We start from the raw sequence: 16543 nt of genomic DNA on the forward strand, positions 1-16543 counted from the left end.
GAGAGAGAGAGAGAGAGAGAAAGAAAGAAAGAAAGAAAGAAAGAAAGAAAGAAAGAAAGAAAGAAAGAAAGAAAGAAAAAGAAAGAAAGGCTGAGCACAAGCCAGTAAGCAACGTTCCTCCACGGTCTGTTCTCCAGATCCCACCCTGGTTCCGCTCCATGAGGAACTATAAGCTGAACATGAAATAAATCTTTCCTCCCGAGCTGGTTTTGGTCGTGGTGTTTAGCAAAACAGTTTATCACAGCAATAGACAGTAACAAGTTTCTACCCTGCCCACGCAGGCCCCAAGCCTGGCAGTCCTAACCCTCCACTTCCGTCTTGGTCTCTTTGTCTCAGGAAACTTTCGTGGCTGCTGTGGCCGCAGCCAAGCCCCTGGGTTCACACTCCCCACACTCACCTGGGCTGGCTTGTGGCAGGTAAGACCATGAATCTCCAGGTAGCTGAAGGTTAACTCGAGCTGTAATGAAGGGAAAAGGGAACCAGACCTGTAATGAGGGCTTAAAAACATGCCATCTGAGGGTTAAACGTGCTATAATTAGATCCCGGCATCTTCTGAAGACGTCAGGACTGAGCTGGGATTCATCGAATCTCAGAAGAGTGTTGCCCACCTCATGAGGTGAAAACACACATGCTTGGCTTCTAAATCCCGTCCCGGGACAAACCACACAGAAAGGTCTATACCTTTTCATTTTATTAATCTTTTTTTCCATTTTATGATGCTAAGGATCAAATCCAGCATGCACACGGGTCATACAGGACTGTCCTCTGAATCAAACAACTGCCATCTCCATGAGCTCAGCTGCACCCCCAACTATGCATGTCCCCCGCTAAAAGATTTTCATAGCTGGGCTCAGTGACTATTGATGTCTCCTCACAGAAGGTGGGGAGGGGAGGGTCAGGGGACCCTCACCTGCATATCCAGCCACTCTGCCCAACCCTCTGTGGGAAATTCTGCCTTGCACATGGCCTTGGGGAGGGACCGGACAGGCTGGGGAAAACTAGGGAAAGGGAGCCACATCTACGCAGCTAAGGGGACTTCATCATCCACGCTGGGTGAAGACTATCCTGTGTGGCTTTTGGGGGGTGGCACACACACTCCTGGAAGTGATCTCTCATCTATGCTCTGTAACTAAGCCGAATAATTGCATTGGTTTGCAGGGTGAACTCTGGTGGAATTGTACCTTGGTTTGTTGTTGGGACCTTGGGGGAGACGATGTTGCTTACATCTCCTCTAGGGAAGGAATTTTAACAACAGCAAGCCAGAAGGGTACTCTGCCACTAAGCTGCCTCCTCAGCCTCCTGTCTGAAGCCTCCTCCAGTCTATCCTTCCCTTTTTTTCCTGATCTCCCATCACTAACCTTTGTCCCAGTTTCACAGTCTTTCACTTACACATGTTACAGGAGAAGAAACTGGAGAGAGCAGGAGATAGCTGGACCCTGTGTCTCCTCCCCCGCTCCCCCAGCTCCCCACGTTAAATCTAGAAACAGTCAGTCATCCCTTGGTACCCCAGGGAATTGTGGGGGACCCCCCCACCCCGTACCAAAAACTGCAGGTGTTCAAGTCCCGATACAAGGGCACACATTTTGCACATGCTCTCATCTTCCTGTATAAAAGTCGTCTTTACATTTCCTAAAACGCCCAACACAAGAAAGGTGCAGCGTGGTGGACAGCTGTGCTTAGGGAAGAATGACAGGAAGAGTCTGCAGGGAGGCAACTATTTTCTTCAAATATTTTGGATCCATGTTATCGAACCTAAAGATGAAGAGACCATGGATACAGAGGGCCACCTGTAGTGGTCAAGGATTACATCCAGAGTCAACCCACAGGGACTTAGCTGTGCCCCCTGCTGACATGCTGTGTCATGTGCCATGGTACATGGGCGGGACAGTGTGATGTCTCAAAGGAGAATTCATAGACCTGTGCATGGAGGTTCACATCTGTGATCTCAGCATTCAGGAGGAGAAGCTCAGACAGGAGGACCACCATGAGTTCAGAGCCATCTGGGTTACACAATAAGTATCAGGCCAGAGAGGGCTATATAGTAAGATCCTGATCCGAGAGACAGAGAGACAGAGAGACAGAATATGAATATAAATGAATCCATTCTTTAATAATTTAATAATAATTTACTTGTTCAACTAGCAGGCATTTCTGAAGAGCCTACTGTGTGCTGCACTGGAAACTGAAAAACCAAGATGTAAGGCATATTCTCCAACACCCAATTAAAGTGATTTTTCTACCTACTAGTACCAAGAGCCACACCTGGTTTAGATTGTCTACAAGTCATTTAAAGCAAGGAATTATGTCCTAAAAAGCATACACAGCTCCCTATATTACTTTAAAACTTATAAATGTGCTTTCACGGTCCACTCTTTCACAGTGCCAAAGTCTTTCTGAGTCAAGCCCAACAGCTGATCTACTTGTAAGGCAGGTCTTCAGCTTCCAACTGGAGTTCCTAAAGAAACAGAATTTGGGGATGGCGCGGGGGGGGGAGGTGAGGGGGGGCTCTGTTGGCACAGTCCTCGTCTAGCAAACACAAAGCACTGAGTTTGAGTCCCAGCACCACACTATACTCCCAGGTGTGGGTCACATGCCTGTAATTCCAGCACTTGGGAGGTGGAAGCAGGAGGATTAGGAGTTCAAGGTCATCCTTAAGGTTAGCCTGAGCTACATGAGACCCTCTATCAAAAAAAAAAAAAAAGAAAACTTAAAGGAACCTACAATGTGGTAGGATTGCCATGAGTTCAGGGCCATCTGGATTACACAATAAGTATCAAGCTGGAGAGGGTTAAATAGTAAAATCCTGTTTCAAAAGAAAGAGAGACAGAGACAGAGAGAGAAAATGGCTTTAGGTTGTTCAACTTTTCATCCTGCCTCAAATTTTAACCACTGTATAATCCTCCAGATGGTAAGTCTTCTACATAATCCACTTCTACTGGCCTCCGTGTCTCAAAGCACTGCCTCCCTGTGTACTCGTGTGCAGCTGCTGTGCAAAAGACTTCTCAATAAAAGCCTCTTGTGAGCCGGGCATGGTGGCGTACGCCTTTAATCCCAGCACTTGGGAGGCAGAGGCAGGCAGATCTTTGTGAGTTTGAGGCCAGCCTGGTCTACATAGTGAGTTCCAGGACAGCTGGGGCTACAGGGAGACCTGTCTTGAAAAAAGACAAAAATAAATAAATAAATAAATAAATAAATAAATAAATAAATAAAATAAAAGCCTCTCGCATAACTGCTCTATCAACAACATGCCAGGACCTTTGGTAGGCATCTCATTCAGCAGATGTGAGCAGGTGCAAACTGCCAAACTGCCGGACAGCCGTGCACACACCACTGGCATCAGTCAGCAGGGGTGTGAACCGGTTACTTTTGTCAACTTGGCTCACTGACCATGAGGAGGACATCAATTAAGGTGCTCACACTGTGTCCAGGCAAGGGCTTTCACTAGGCCAGCAGAGCCAGAAAGACCGCCAACATTCAGGTAGGGCCTTGAAGAAAAACCTCAGGTTTGATGAACAAACAGGGTGGAAGTGAAATTCAGGCAGAGGAAAAAAATTCTTACACAGGCAAAAATGTACAAAAAGAACTAGCATGAGGCAGAAGCTGAGAGGACGGACCCCGCAGGTGCAACGTGCAGTAAGGAAGGACTGGCTGGGCCTGGCCGACTCAGCGTCCTGTGTTATTACTGGAAATGCACAGGAGACCTGGCACTGTAACTCGGTTGGCAGGGTGCTTGCCCAGCATGCACGAGGCTCCGAGTTCGGTCTCCAGTGCTACAGAGGCCCCTTTGCGCTCTCTTTCCCCATCCATGTTGAGCCCTGGTTGCTGGCTAGTACTCACTAAATAGCCCAGGATAGCCCTGAATGTACAGCAATCCTACCTCTAACTCCTCCAAATATTGGAACTACAAATGTGTGCCACCGTGCCTGCCTGTTTCTTTTGCAATTAATCTGAGATGTGTGTCTCTACTGTATGCGTATGTCTACGCATGTGGGATATTTCACGTGTACACCCAAGCATTATCAGGAGCCATCTCTGGTTCATTTTCCAAATGGCGACTTATACCACCTAGGCTGGCCTTGAACTCACTATGTGGCCCAGGTTAGCTTGGAACTTGCTATGTAACTGAGGATGCCCTTGAACTCCTGCTCTTCCTGCCTCCACCTCCCAAATGCTGGGATTACAAGTGTGAATGAACTCCCACACTGAGCTTTGGAGCCCTCTTTCAGCAGGAAAAGTGAACTATTTTCCCAAGCGCATAAAAATTCCCTCTGCACTGGGCATGATGGCATACACCTTTAATCCTATCCCTCAAGAGACAGCAGCAGGAAGATCTCTTTGAGATCCAGGCCAGCCTGGTTCACACAGTTGACTTCCAGGTGGGCTGGGACTAGGGAGACCTTTTCCCCCAAAAAGAAGAAAAAAAATCCCTCTGCAATTACTATTGCACCAGTGAGATAATGCTCCATTCACTCTGCCTCACGGTGTTTAGTGTTGCCAGCCCCCCTCCTCTCCACCACCCGCATGTTTTAAGGTACTATGTAGCCCAGGCTTGCCGGGAATTCAACAGGCTCCTGTCTCCATTACAGGGTCACACCCCCTCTGCCTTCAGGGATAGTTTAGTGGAACTTTGTTGCCATAGTAACTAATTTATTTATAACACTGTAAAGATGAAGGCTCACTTTGTATCAAGTCTCTTTCCTTGGAGAAACTTTAGATGAATTCACATGTAGAGCCAGGTACGGGGGCTCACACCTACAACCCCACAACCTGGGAAGCTAAGATAGGACTACAGTGAGTTCAGAGCAGCTCCCCCCTCCCCACGCATATGGGGCTTCAGATGAGAGTTTCAGATGAGAGTGAGACCTGGAAAAGGAAAGAGAAAAGGGCAGGGGAGGGGAAGAGAGAGGAGGGAGGGGAGAAGAAGGTAAGGAAGGGATCAGCTCCTGGGGGAAGGGAAGAAAGATTTACTGGAAAGATCTTCAAAGAACAGAACTTGCAGAATTTCTTTTCACAGGCAAGACTGTAGGGAGGGTTCAGGCACCCATGACCCTGCAGTGAACCCTGTGGTATACCTTTTAGAGTATGGAAGGTTATTTTCCACATGTCAAAGCCTGAGAAAAATCTGCCCCTTCTGCAGAAAGGGAATAAAGAGACTTGACAGAGCACAGCTGAGGGAGGAACTGACAGGGACAAGGGGCCTGGGGACGCAGGGAGCAAAACGCCTCCCCGTTTGTCTTGGGCCTTTATACAGAGATAAGAAAGGAAGTAAAAAAACGCCCTTCATGACAATCTCTGGGGTATTCTGGGGAGGAAGGAAACAAAACATGTGTTCTAAGAAAACTCTGGACACATCTGTGTGTGTGTGTCTGTGTGTGTGTCTGTGTCTGTGTGTCTGTGTGTGTCTGTGTGTGTCTGTGTGTGTGTCTGTGTGTCTGTGTGTGTGTCTGTGTGTGTCTTTGTGTCTGTGTGTGTGTCTGTGTGTCTGTGTGTGTGCAGTGGAGGCGTGAGTGCCTGATATGTTAGAGAAAGTGTGTCCAACTTGCAGCGCACAGGTCACATGCATCCATACATTCCTACAGTTAGGGATGGGCCAAAAACCCTTGCAGATGACAACCCCAGGCCTGTAGAGATATAAATGAAAAAAGGCCCCCATGGCTCCAAGTATCTGAATTTCCCCAGTCCGAGGTGCTGATGGGGGTGGTCACTGAATCCCTAAGTGGTGTGGCCTTGCTGGAGGAAGCAAGTCACAGGAGGTGGGCTTTGAGCGGTCAGAGCCTTAGTCTACTTCCACTTTGTCCCTCTCTGTTTCCTGAGTGGTCAGCCCTCTCCTCTGACCGGTTATCCCTCCCTCCTCCCCACCATGATGGACCCTCATCCTTCTGGAGCCATAAGCCAAATAAATTCTGCCTTCTATAAGTTGCCTTGGTTACAGAAAGTAACTAATATAATGTTGCAATGTCAAAAGTTTGAACACGCCTGTGTCAAGAGTATCTCTGTAAGTGCATATGTGCAGGTGTGAGTATACCCAAGTGTGTGTACCCACATGTGAGTATACCCAAGTGTGTATCCACGTGTGCAGTACGCGTGTTCCTGCCCATCTCAGAAAGAGGACTCAACAAGACTTACCTTCGTAGGGATGCGTGCCGACAGGAGGAAGGCTCTGCATGACGTGAGCGCCTGTAACACAGAAGCAAGCATCCACATCAGTACCAGGAGTGGGCAGGCAGGGGGGCTGTGGTGTCCCCCACCTGGCTTCCCTGTCCCCTCGTGGCACATGGCACGATTCAGCATTGTCACACGGCTTGGCCTCAGTCATGGGAGAATAAGTGACTTGGCCCTTAGACTTGGTTCCACTCTACGAGCACCTGCATCAAGACCCACGTTGAACAACTGGCCCATGAACTCTCTGAAGGGCAGTCAATTGGCCCAAAGGACTAACGGCCACTAGCTCCGTAAGCAAGGCAGGGAGAGAGACGCTAAAGCACAGCTATCTTGCATCGAGTTCCAATCCTGCTATGGCAAGAGCACAGGTAATAAGAAGCCAGGCTCTGGTTCTCAGTGGCAGGAACCACCCGTGTTTGTGTCCTGCTTTCTACTGTCAAGGCCCAAGCTGACAACATTTACATAACATACAAGCAGAAAAGTCAGGCTGGTTTCCAACAAATCTCCCTCAACTTCCCTTTCTTAAAACAGTGATGGACTTTCCCTTCCTGATAATCGATGACCCTGGAAGCCATGGGGTCCTGTAGGCCTGTAAGCACCTCTCCCCCAGCAGAGCTGCCTTGTCCCACTCCCCCATCCATGAATTCAATAGGCTGCTCCCTGGCTTTGAGTGGGGACTCCACTGTCCACCGTCTAACTTGCCTCCCTGCTCTGGGAGAGCCTGACAGGCCTCATGAGCTTTTAGAGGAGGGAAAGGAAGACCTCAGACTCTTCAGGCATCAACAGGAGAGTTGGTGCCCTTCGTTTTCTGAATAGCTCCATGTCACTAAATCCTTGTTTAGCAAGTGAGACTCATGTACTGCTCCAAAAATCTTAAATTTAAACAAATTGTAGAAGCTGCAAATCAAGGGCTGGGGGTGCAGTCAGTGGTTGGGCACTTAGTCGGCATATGCTAGGGCCTAGGTTGTCCCCAGGAGGTAGGGGGCTGAATATAAGATATAGATAGATATGTATGTATGTATATGTATATGTATATGTATATGTATATGTATATGTATGCACATTTTTAAATGTGTAGGAGTGCTATATGCCTGCATGTATGTAAGTGCACCCATATTGTGAAATGCCCCTGGAGGACAGAAGAGGCTGTCAGATCCCCTGGAACTGGAGTTATGGACAATTGTTAGCTGCCATGTGGGAGTGGGATTCAAACCCAGGTATTCTGCAAGAGCAGCCAGAGCTTTAACCACTGAGCCGTTTCTCCAGCCCCGTAAGATCCATTTTTGCCTGTTGTCACATACACTGTTTGACTTTAGAAGTGGAGCTGTCCTGGAAGACCTCTAACGCTGAGCTCTGGCACTGAAAATAGCAGGCGTCTGTTATGGCACGCGCGCGCTGGGCGCCCTGGCATGGTGTGCGCGGGCACACCTGGAGAGTTGCGGCGCGGGGATCGGTCCCCTGATCTTAGCCGCGCGCCCTGGAAGAAAGCGGGTCTGGCCCCGCAGGCTTCTCCGTGTCTCTGTGGGTCTCTGCTGCTGGAGCGTTGTCCAGCCGTGTACCGCCTTAATTTCCCCCGTGCGCTTTCCTCTTGATGCGAGATCCACTGGCCACTGGATCATGCGGGAGAGCGCGAGGCGGCTGAAGCTGGGATCCGTGAGCCGGTGACGGAGGAATGCTGCCCCCCGGGGAGACTAGATTGCAGGCAGGAGACACAGACTCAGCTCAGTCAGATTCCGTGGTACAGTTCTTTATTCCAAGTCTCAGTGACCCAGTTCCTGCTCTAGCTCCAGCTCCGCTTCTAGCTCCAAATTATTGAGAGAAGACTAGGATATTTATACCATGGGGGTAGTGGTAAAAGCTTTGGCTGATAGATACTTTGTGAGACATTCTATTTGCATATGGAAGTGGGTTTCTGCCATGCTGCCAGACCGCTGACTACCTGAAAAATCACACAGGAAAGCATGGTATTCCTAGAGCCAGAGGCCATGTTTGTGTTAGGGCATTTGTGGCGGGCACTTCAAAAGGAGAGTTAGGAAGATGCCAGGTACTCTGCTGAAAGGAGTCATCTGCATATGAAAACCAAGCCCATGGGCCACCCGGACATGGAGAGACTACGACTTCACAGCAGGGGCCCCCAACAGTCTGTGTTTGATGCCTTATGTGCTGTGAGCCAATTACAATTCCTGGGGGCCAGGCAAGGAAAGTCAAGTCAGATGCAGGCAGCATCACCAGATCAATGGACGCCAAGAGCCTGAGAGAAAGAACCTAAGAGAGGAGATGTTTATTTTGGCCTAGGGCTTCCGAGGTGTCGGCCCATGACCACTTTGCTCCATTGTTTCTAGTCACAGAGAGGAAGACCACTATGGCGGGAGAACACGGTGGGGAGCATATGGTGGGGAGCACGTGGTGGGGAGCACATGGTGGGCACACACAGTGGGGAGCACATAGTGGGGAGCACATGGTGGGAGCACACAGTGGGGAGCACATGGTGGCACACAGTTGCCACCTCATAGTGGCCAGAAAACAGAAAGACCAGAAGAAGCCAGGGTACCAATACCAGGATCCCCTGACAAGCCAGTTCCTGTTGTACACACTGTTCTAACAGGTTGTTTAAGCTATGGTGGAAACAGTCTTTATCCCCGTTTTAAGCACAGACTATCCACCCTGTGCAGCAGGTGCTGGTGCCCTGGCTCCCTCTGCTCCTTCCTGCTTTCTGGCTGCCTTATAGCGAGCAGCTCTGCTCCACAGTCTTCCACTTCTAGCCCAGCTGCTTGCTCCCTGATAGTCATCCTGCATCCAGATCTCTTCTCCAGTACCCAGCACACAGGGAACCATAATACCAGAATGAAGCAAGCAGATGTGTGGGTCCTCAGCAGCCTGGGGAATGGATGTGTCCTAAGAAAAAGGGAGAGTTCCTACTGGTAGGTCAGACTGACTTCCTGCTTCCACCTCTGATCCTGGGCTGGTCTCTCATGTCTCTCTCCATGTTTGTCTGCCTGGGTCTGCATGCAGAGCTCTCAGTCTGTGTCTCTCCTCATTGGCTCCCCTTCCCTAACCCAGGACCTGTTCTCAAACACTGTGGCTATGCTGTGCCTACCAGGCTTGCCCTATCTTGCTGCACCCTCTTCCTTCCTCTGGCTTCTGCCCCCACCCCATAACACCCTTTCCTCCCCACCCCTTTCTCTAGGATCACTGGTGAGCCTCAGTTTTAGTTATACTTTCTGAAAGACAGCAGACAGAAATCACAAAGAAATGCTCTATTGTGGAAGTGCATTTCATCTGGAACGCGGTCACAAAGAAATGGGAACAGAATATGAATGAAAATAATGAGCCGCCTTTAGATGCCGTTATACAATAAGCATGCAGGTAATTAAGCATTTACAAGGTCCCCTGTGTGCATCTAATTAATAAGTCCTTAAAACTAATCCCAAAACACACATCCGAGCAAGTAAACAGGGCAGCAAGCCACAGCACATGGCACTGCAGGCTTCCCACCCTCTGACAGCGGCTGCGCTTGAGGGCCAAAACCTCCTCCAGCAGCCTCGGAGGTTAGGTGATCTGCAGGCTCCTCTCCTAGAAGTATTGCCACAAGGGGCCTCTGGGGGCCACTGATGGGTATTAACTAGGGCCAGTACATTTAAACATAAAACAGAGAAAAACAAAAACAGAATGTCTCTATGTTCTCCTTTGAGTAAAGACCCATTTCTTGACCACATGCAGATATATCAATTTCTAATGATCATTTCTGCCCTCACCCTAGCAACAACCAGGCTTAGTTCTGTGGCCCTGCTTTACAAACATCTGAAAGCTATGCTATGTACAAACACAGCATCTTTTGAAGTCAGACACAGTCCAGATAATTTGTTTGAAAAGTAGCACATGGATGAAGGAACCAACCCAGGCTTTGAAAGAAGAGAGCTAAGTCACCAAAACTTTGTGCTGGCTGTTCCCTGTTCTGGTAGCCAGCTCCAGTCTCCAGAGTCACATGGTGGTTCTAAGAGAATTTATAACAGGTTAGGAGTGAAGTAAGGCAGAGGAGCCATATCTTGACACAAGACTGAAAACCACAAATGCCATGGTTCTGAATCATGCCCCTCCCCTTATCAGCACGAATGAGTCAATAGATGAGGCTCTGGCCTTCCTGGGAACTCATGACCACTGAGTCTCCAAACTGCCCTGTGATTGGTAACCTCAGAGTACTTGCCAGCAAAGGTGTGGATTCCGCCTGCGTGAATCTAGCTCCTGGGGGGGATGCCTCCTTAGTGTGACTGGGCTTATGGCCCTAGGAGATACAGTGCCCCAGGGCAGGGAAGGCATCCCAAGGAGGGGTATGAGGTGGCTGGTCAACACACCCTGTCCACAAACAAGAAACAGAGCAGGCATAAAGGGAGCCCAGCCTGGCCCAGTGCACACCTCCTCCAGCCAGGCTCCTGCTCCCAAAGTTACACAGTCATCTCCCAAACAGCGCCGCCATCTGGGGACCAAGTGTTAAAACACAGGCTCCAATGGGGGACTCAAACTGCAACAGATCAAGCCTTCCTATTGGCCAGGGACATTTCCTGAGCTGGTGTTGAGCATCTGATCCCCAAGAACCCACAACTGCTGGTCAACCTACAGGCTTGAATACTTGGCCTCAGGAAGACTTAGATTTAAATTCTGATTCTGTCACTTTCCTACACAAAGCTGATGTCTCCAGCAGGTGAAAGGTTACAGACAACCACAAGGGAGGGAACTGAGCCCCTCAAACGAGATGCGCAAGCAGCTTCATTCACAGGACCATGGTAAGCAGACAAGAAGTTGACAGACTCACTGCAGCACCTAGCACGCACCTGCTGAGCACTACAGCACCTAGCACACACCTGCTCAGCACCAGTTCTTAGTGTAACACAACATAACACGGTCTTTCATTTAGATTCCCATAATGCAATAGTTTCACTTATTCAGTTTTTTTATAATAATTTTGATCAACAAAACAAAACAAAATCCACGAAAACACTGAGGCAGGTCCCAGGCTGAAGTTTTCTTTTCAATACACATCTTTTGACTTTCAAGAAGAATTTTCTTGCAAAGTTTAAAAAGAAAACAGGAAGAGACGGCACGAAGGCCCATACCTATAACAATACGTAGAAGGCAGATGCAGGGTGATCATCCTGAATTCCAGGCCAGCCTGGAATATAGGGCCGAAGGGAGGGCACATGACAGAGTGTACGTACTTTGCCAAGGAACCTTACACAGGAGGTAGCCCCCACCTCCCAGTACGACTCCCTCTAAGGACTTAGTGTCCGTCCCACAGGGCCAACCTGAGTGTCCTCTGCTGATCATTAGAAGGCAGGCAGCCCCTGAGGAGCAATTTACAAATTTCCCATTTTACTCAAGTATTTTTAAAGCCCTCAATACTTATAAAGCTCATGGCTCAACAGAGGTGAGATGTAATGAGGTTGATTCTGGAACTTTCCCATGGAATGCTTATAAAAACTGAAATAAACACCTGCTTCATGCTCACCCACCAACGTTTGAAGCCTACTGCTGAGCAGGGGCAACATATGAAGCTGCTGTTTGTTCCCAAAGCCAAAAATACAGAAGAAAAGGTTGTTGGCTCCTGGTTTAGCAGTTCAGGGGACATACAGAGCTGACTGCCTGGCTGTGAATTCAACCTTCAGTATTTACTCTCTATAAGACCTCAAGGAAAACTACCAAACCTGTGCTGTTCCTCAGTTTCCTGCTCTGTGAAATGGGAGAAACAAGCAGAGGGTGGTGGCACACTCCTATAATCCCAACCTTGGGAGGCTGAGACACGAGGCTCAATGTGAGTTTGAGGCCAGCCTGGACTACACAGTGAGAACCTGCCTCAAAACGACTAATGAAGAAATAAGGGTCGGTGAGACGGAGCGATAGGTAAAGCACCTATCACACAGGCATGAGGACCCAGAGTTCGGATCCCCAGCTCCCACGTAAATGCCAGGTAGGTGTATTGGCCTGCCTGTAATCCCAGTGTTGGGAAGATGGAGCTGGGGGTTCCCCAGCACAAGCTGGCTCACTACACCAGCCAAAGTGGCAAGCTCTGGGTTCACTTGAGAGACCCTGCCTCAATGCATAAGGCGGAGGGAGCTCTATGAAGACATTTGACATCAGCCTGTGGCCTCCACATGCATGCACACACATAACTGTATGCACACATGCAAAGATAAATAAGACTCTAAAAAACAATACCTGCATTTCAACGAGCACTTCAACTTTAAGAGGCTGTGAGGGCTAAATGAGTTCATAGCCATAAAGTGCCGGAAGGAACTCTGGCACATGAGACGTTACACAGTGTGTGCTCATCTCCAGTGTTAACTGAAACTATAATGTGACCATAATGAAATTGAACTGTAGATAGCATCCAGATTTAGACCAGTGACTAAGCTCGCTGTGTGGCCCTGGTAGGAACAGTTACAATGTCTATGTACCCAACTTTACCCAAATTGAAAATGAGAGGGTTTCAGCCAGGCATGGTGGCTCATGGCTATAATTCCAACACTCTTGGAGGAAGGCACAGGCAGAGTTCTGTAAGTTTGAGGCCAACCTGGTCTACATAGAAAGTTTTGGGCTACCGAGGATTACATAACAAGGTCCTATCTCCAAACAACAAACTACGTTAATTAATTAATGTGTTTTAAAAATAAAGTAAGGGGGCTGGGTGTGGTGGCACACGCCTTTAATCCCAGCACTTGAGAGGCAGAGGCAGGCGGATCTTTGTGAGTTCAAGGCCAGCCTGGTCTACATAATGAGTTCCAGGACAGCTGGGGCTACGGAGACTCTGTCTCAAAAAGGCAAAAAAATAAAAATAAATAAAATAAAGTAAGGGGATTTGCCTGTAACCCTGGCACTCGGGAGGACCATGAGAGCAAGACCAGTCTGGACTACACTTTGAGACCCTGTGGGAGGGAGGGAGGGAGGGAGGGGTCAGTGAATGTTGGAACCATCTGTAAAGCCCACTCTGGGCTTCCTCTGTCCTGAGACTCTCCTGTACTTGGAGAATGTGGACTTCTAGGAATGACAGTCCCTGGTGGTAAATGTTTACCGAGAGGACTCTGCTTCCTACGTCCCTCCTCCCTGGGAGTGACAGATGCCCCTGCAGATAGGGCCAGGAAGCCACCCAAGTTGGTTTCTACTCTGGTGTCAGGTACCAGGGAAGTATTTGTGTTAACAGCTGAGCAAATCCTTTCTCCCCACCTGGTTATTTCTGCTCACATAGAAATGGGATGTTTACACAGTGCTCGTCAGACACAGCCGCTCCAACTCCCCTGCCATCCCATCACTGCAAGTTGTAAGACATCAAGCGTGACGGAGACAAACACCTCTAGCCTTTCCCCATAGGTGAACGTGCGCCCACTTCCAAACCACATCAGTGAATGTTTTCTTTAAAACATTGACAGAGTCTACCTGTGTATCCCTGTCTGGCCTGCAATTCACTATGCAGACTAGGCTGGGCTCAGACTCACCACAATCCTCCTGTCTCTGCCTCTTGAGTGGAAGGATTACAGATGTGAACCACACATCAGTCGGTTCTTAACGTCACTCACTACACATTATACCCTCTTTCAAAACACCAGATGCTACAAAATCCTTGAATCCGTCACACTGAGTTGTTCTAAATGACATTTTTAAGAGCAGAAGAATGGCATTGTTTTCAATGACAGTGTCCTAGTAGCCACACATAACCATGAAGGGGCCTTCACTTAAAATGTCATAGGGCTGAAGAGATGGCTCAGTGGTTAAGAGCACACACTGATCTTTCAGAGGACCAAAGTCCAAATCCCAGCACCCACACCAGGTAGCTCACAAACACCTGTAACTCCAGCTCCAGGGGATTTGACACTCACACCTGACATTTGTGAGTACTGGCAGACATACAGACATGCAAACATACTAATTAAAATAAAAGCTGGCCAGAGTGGTATGTATGTGTGTATGATCACCACTCCAGATCCAAAATTCAGTGTACAAACTCTTCATCCTGGATATGACAACAAGGGCCATGCAGAATTACTCCAAAGGACAGACCATAACAGGTTAGCACTACTGCACTGGATAGCTTTAGTGTCAACTTGACACACCTGGATAGAGGGAACCTCAACTGGGGAATTTCCTCCATTGGACTAGCCTGTGGCCATGTCTGTGAGGCATTTTCTTGATTACTGAGTGATATGGGAGGGGCCATTTCACTGTGGGTGCCACCCCTGGGCAGGTGGGCCTGTGTTGTATAAGAAAGCAGGCTGAGTACAGGCCAGGGGAGCAAGCCTGTAAGCAGCCCCTTCCTCCACGGCCTGTGCTTCAGCTCCTGCTTCCAGGTTCCTGCCCTGAGTTCCTACCTTGTAGGAACCGGGGATTTGTAAGCCGAATAAACCCTTTCCTCCCCAAGTTGGTATTGGTCAGAGTGTTTTGTTACAGCAATAGAGAAACACACTAGGACAGCTAGTGACCCTGAGCATTAGACACTGCACGTGAGCACATCTTCAGACAAACGGAATGATTGATAATGACAGCTGATGACCAAGCAGGTGCAGGACCCAAATGTGAAGCCCCATTTGTCTTTGCCATCATCCTGTCACCACAGCTCCCCTCCCCCACCTACACCATGTCACCTTGGCAGCCCGTGTTCCTGGCCTCCCACCCTTGTCCACACAGGCTGAGGGAACTGCAGGCATCCATCCCCTCCCGTTCCCCTTGTCAGATTGAGATGTTCATCAAATGGAAGAAGCATGTATTCTTTCCTTCACCAGACCAAAGTTATTAAACAGTCTCCCACTTTGCAAAATTCTACTTAGCACACAGCAGAGGGGCCAGGTTTATATTTAATACTATTAGGAAAATCATCAAAGAGAGAGAAAGAAGGTCTGCACTAACTTCAGAGATGAGATGAGAAATAAGGAGAGAGGGATGTGGTAAAACCCAAAAACAAGAAACGATGGGCTGGGATCCAGACCAAGCTAGTTTTGCCTGCTAATGCCCCCTCCCCAATCAGCTCCCTAACTGCTCTCAGTTTCATTCTCTTACATGAGTTTGGTATGAACATTAGGGAAGATTGATCCAGTTGGGACAGAAGACCTACCTCACCCCTAGATACTGAGCTGCAGTCACATGTGGTACCAAGGACCTGGCTCTGTCCCTTCCAGTGCAGCCTCTGTCCACATTGGATGCTAGTTTCTGAAGACAGACTGGCCCCTGTTTGAATTCTTACTAACCACAAGCATGGGTCTTTAGGGCAAAGTATCTCTGTGTCTCACTTTCCTATCTGTAGAACTAAAGACCACAGGTGCACACCTCAGTGGGGGCTGCCATAAGGAATGTCATAATACAAGGTGTCAAAACAGCGCTGGCAACACAGGGGCCCTGGGGCCTCGATCAGGGGTCGTCCACTCTCCCTCACCTGTGATGACTAGTGCTTAAAACTGCCCACCCCCAAAAGTTGCTTTATTTTTTTGTGACGCTCAAATTCAAACCTTGAGCTTCAGTTCAGCTGCATCCCCAGCTCCCTCTGAAGGATCTAATCCAGGAATCCTGTTCTGCCTCTGTACTGGATAGCTTTAGTGTCAACTTGACACACTTGGGTTGAGGGAGCCTCTATTGGGGAATTGCCTCTATTAGACTTACCTGTGGCCGTGTCTGAGGGGCATCTTTTTGATGAGTGATGTGGGAGGGCCCAGCCCACTGTGGGTGGTGCCACCCCGGGCAGGTGGGCCTGTGTCGTATAAGAAGGCAAGCTGAGCAGAGGCCAGGGGAGCAAGCCAGTAAGCAGCATTCCTCCATGGCCTGTGCTCCAGCTCCTGCCTCCAGGTTCCTGCCCTGAGTTCCTACCTTGGGCTCCCTGAGGAACTGTGACCTGGGAGATGTAAGCTGAATAAACCCTTTCCTCTCCAAGTTGGCACTGGTCAGAGTGTTTTGTCACAGCAATGAAGAAAGAAACCAGCATAAATTACCAGAGAGTGGGGTACTGCTATGGCAGACCTGACATTGGAGGATTGTGGACATGTTTGGAACTTTGGGCTGGAAAAGCCATTGCGTGCTTAGAGTTTGTTGCTGTGGAGCTTGGGACAGTTATGTTGAAAGAGTTATGGATGATGGAGGCCTGGCTTATGAAGCTTCAAAGGGAAGCAGAGACTATCAGGGCTCTTCCTGTGATATCTGTGGGTTCTGGTCAGCTGGGGCTGAAGAATCAGCTGTGATCAAGAAGAGACCAGAACCTGAAGTAAAACCTTTGCTTTACTGGGACAATTGATGCTGGTTAGCTGGGGCTGAAAAATCAGCTGTAAGTAACAAGAGACCAGCATCACTGTGGTGGAGTCTTCTGGGAGATATTTCCTCAGGGTCAGCACACAGAGGGGACCCAAGCCTCTAT

General features: G+C 48.8%; 1 protein-coding gene across 3 annotated transcripts in view; it reads right to left on the minus strand.

Moving 5' to 3' along the window:
• The window catches only part of Carmil1 (capping protein regulator and myosin 1 linker 1), a 295091-nt gene that overhangs the window by 173830 nt on the left and 104718 nt on the right, over window positions 1-16543 (minus strand). For all 3 annotated transcript variants that reach the window (XM_029563000.1, XM_008831899.3, XM_008831900.3), the window contains exons 3-4: window positions 6127-6177; window positions 398-457 (exon numbers count right to left, since the gene is read on the minus strand). In XM_029563000.1, coding sequence (XP_029418860.1) covers window positions 398-457; window positions 6127-6177 — 111 coding nt within the window. The remainder of the gene's footprint in view (window positions 1-397; window positions 458-6126; window positions 6178-16543) is intronic.

Source organism: Nannospalax galili, unplaced genomic scaffold, assembly GCF_000622305.1.
Source record: "Nannospalax galili isolate Female #2095 unplaced genomic scaffold, S.galili_v1.0 scaffold456, whole genome shotgun sequence".
Taxonomy (NCBI): Eukaryota; Metazoa; Chordata; class Mammalia; order Rodentia; family Spalacidae; genus Nannospalax; species Nannospalax galili.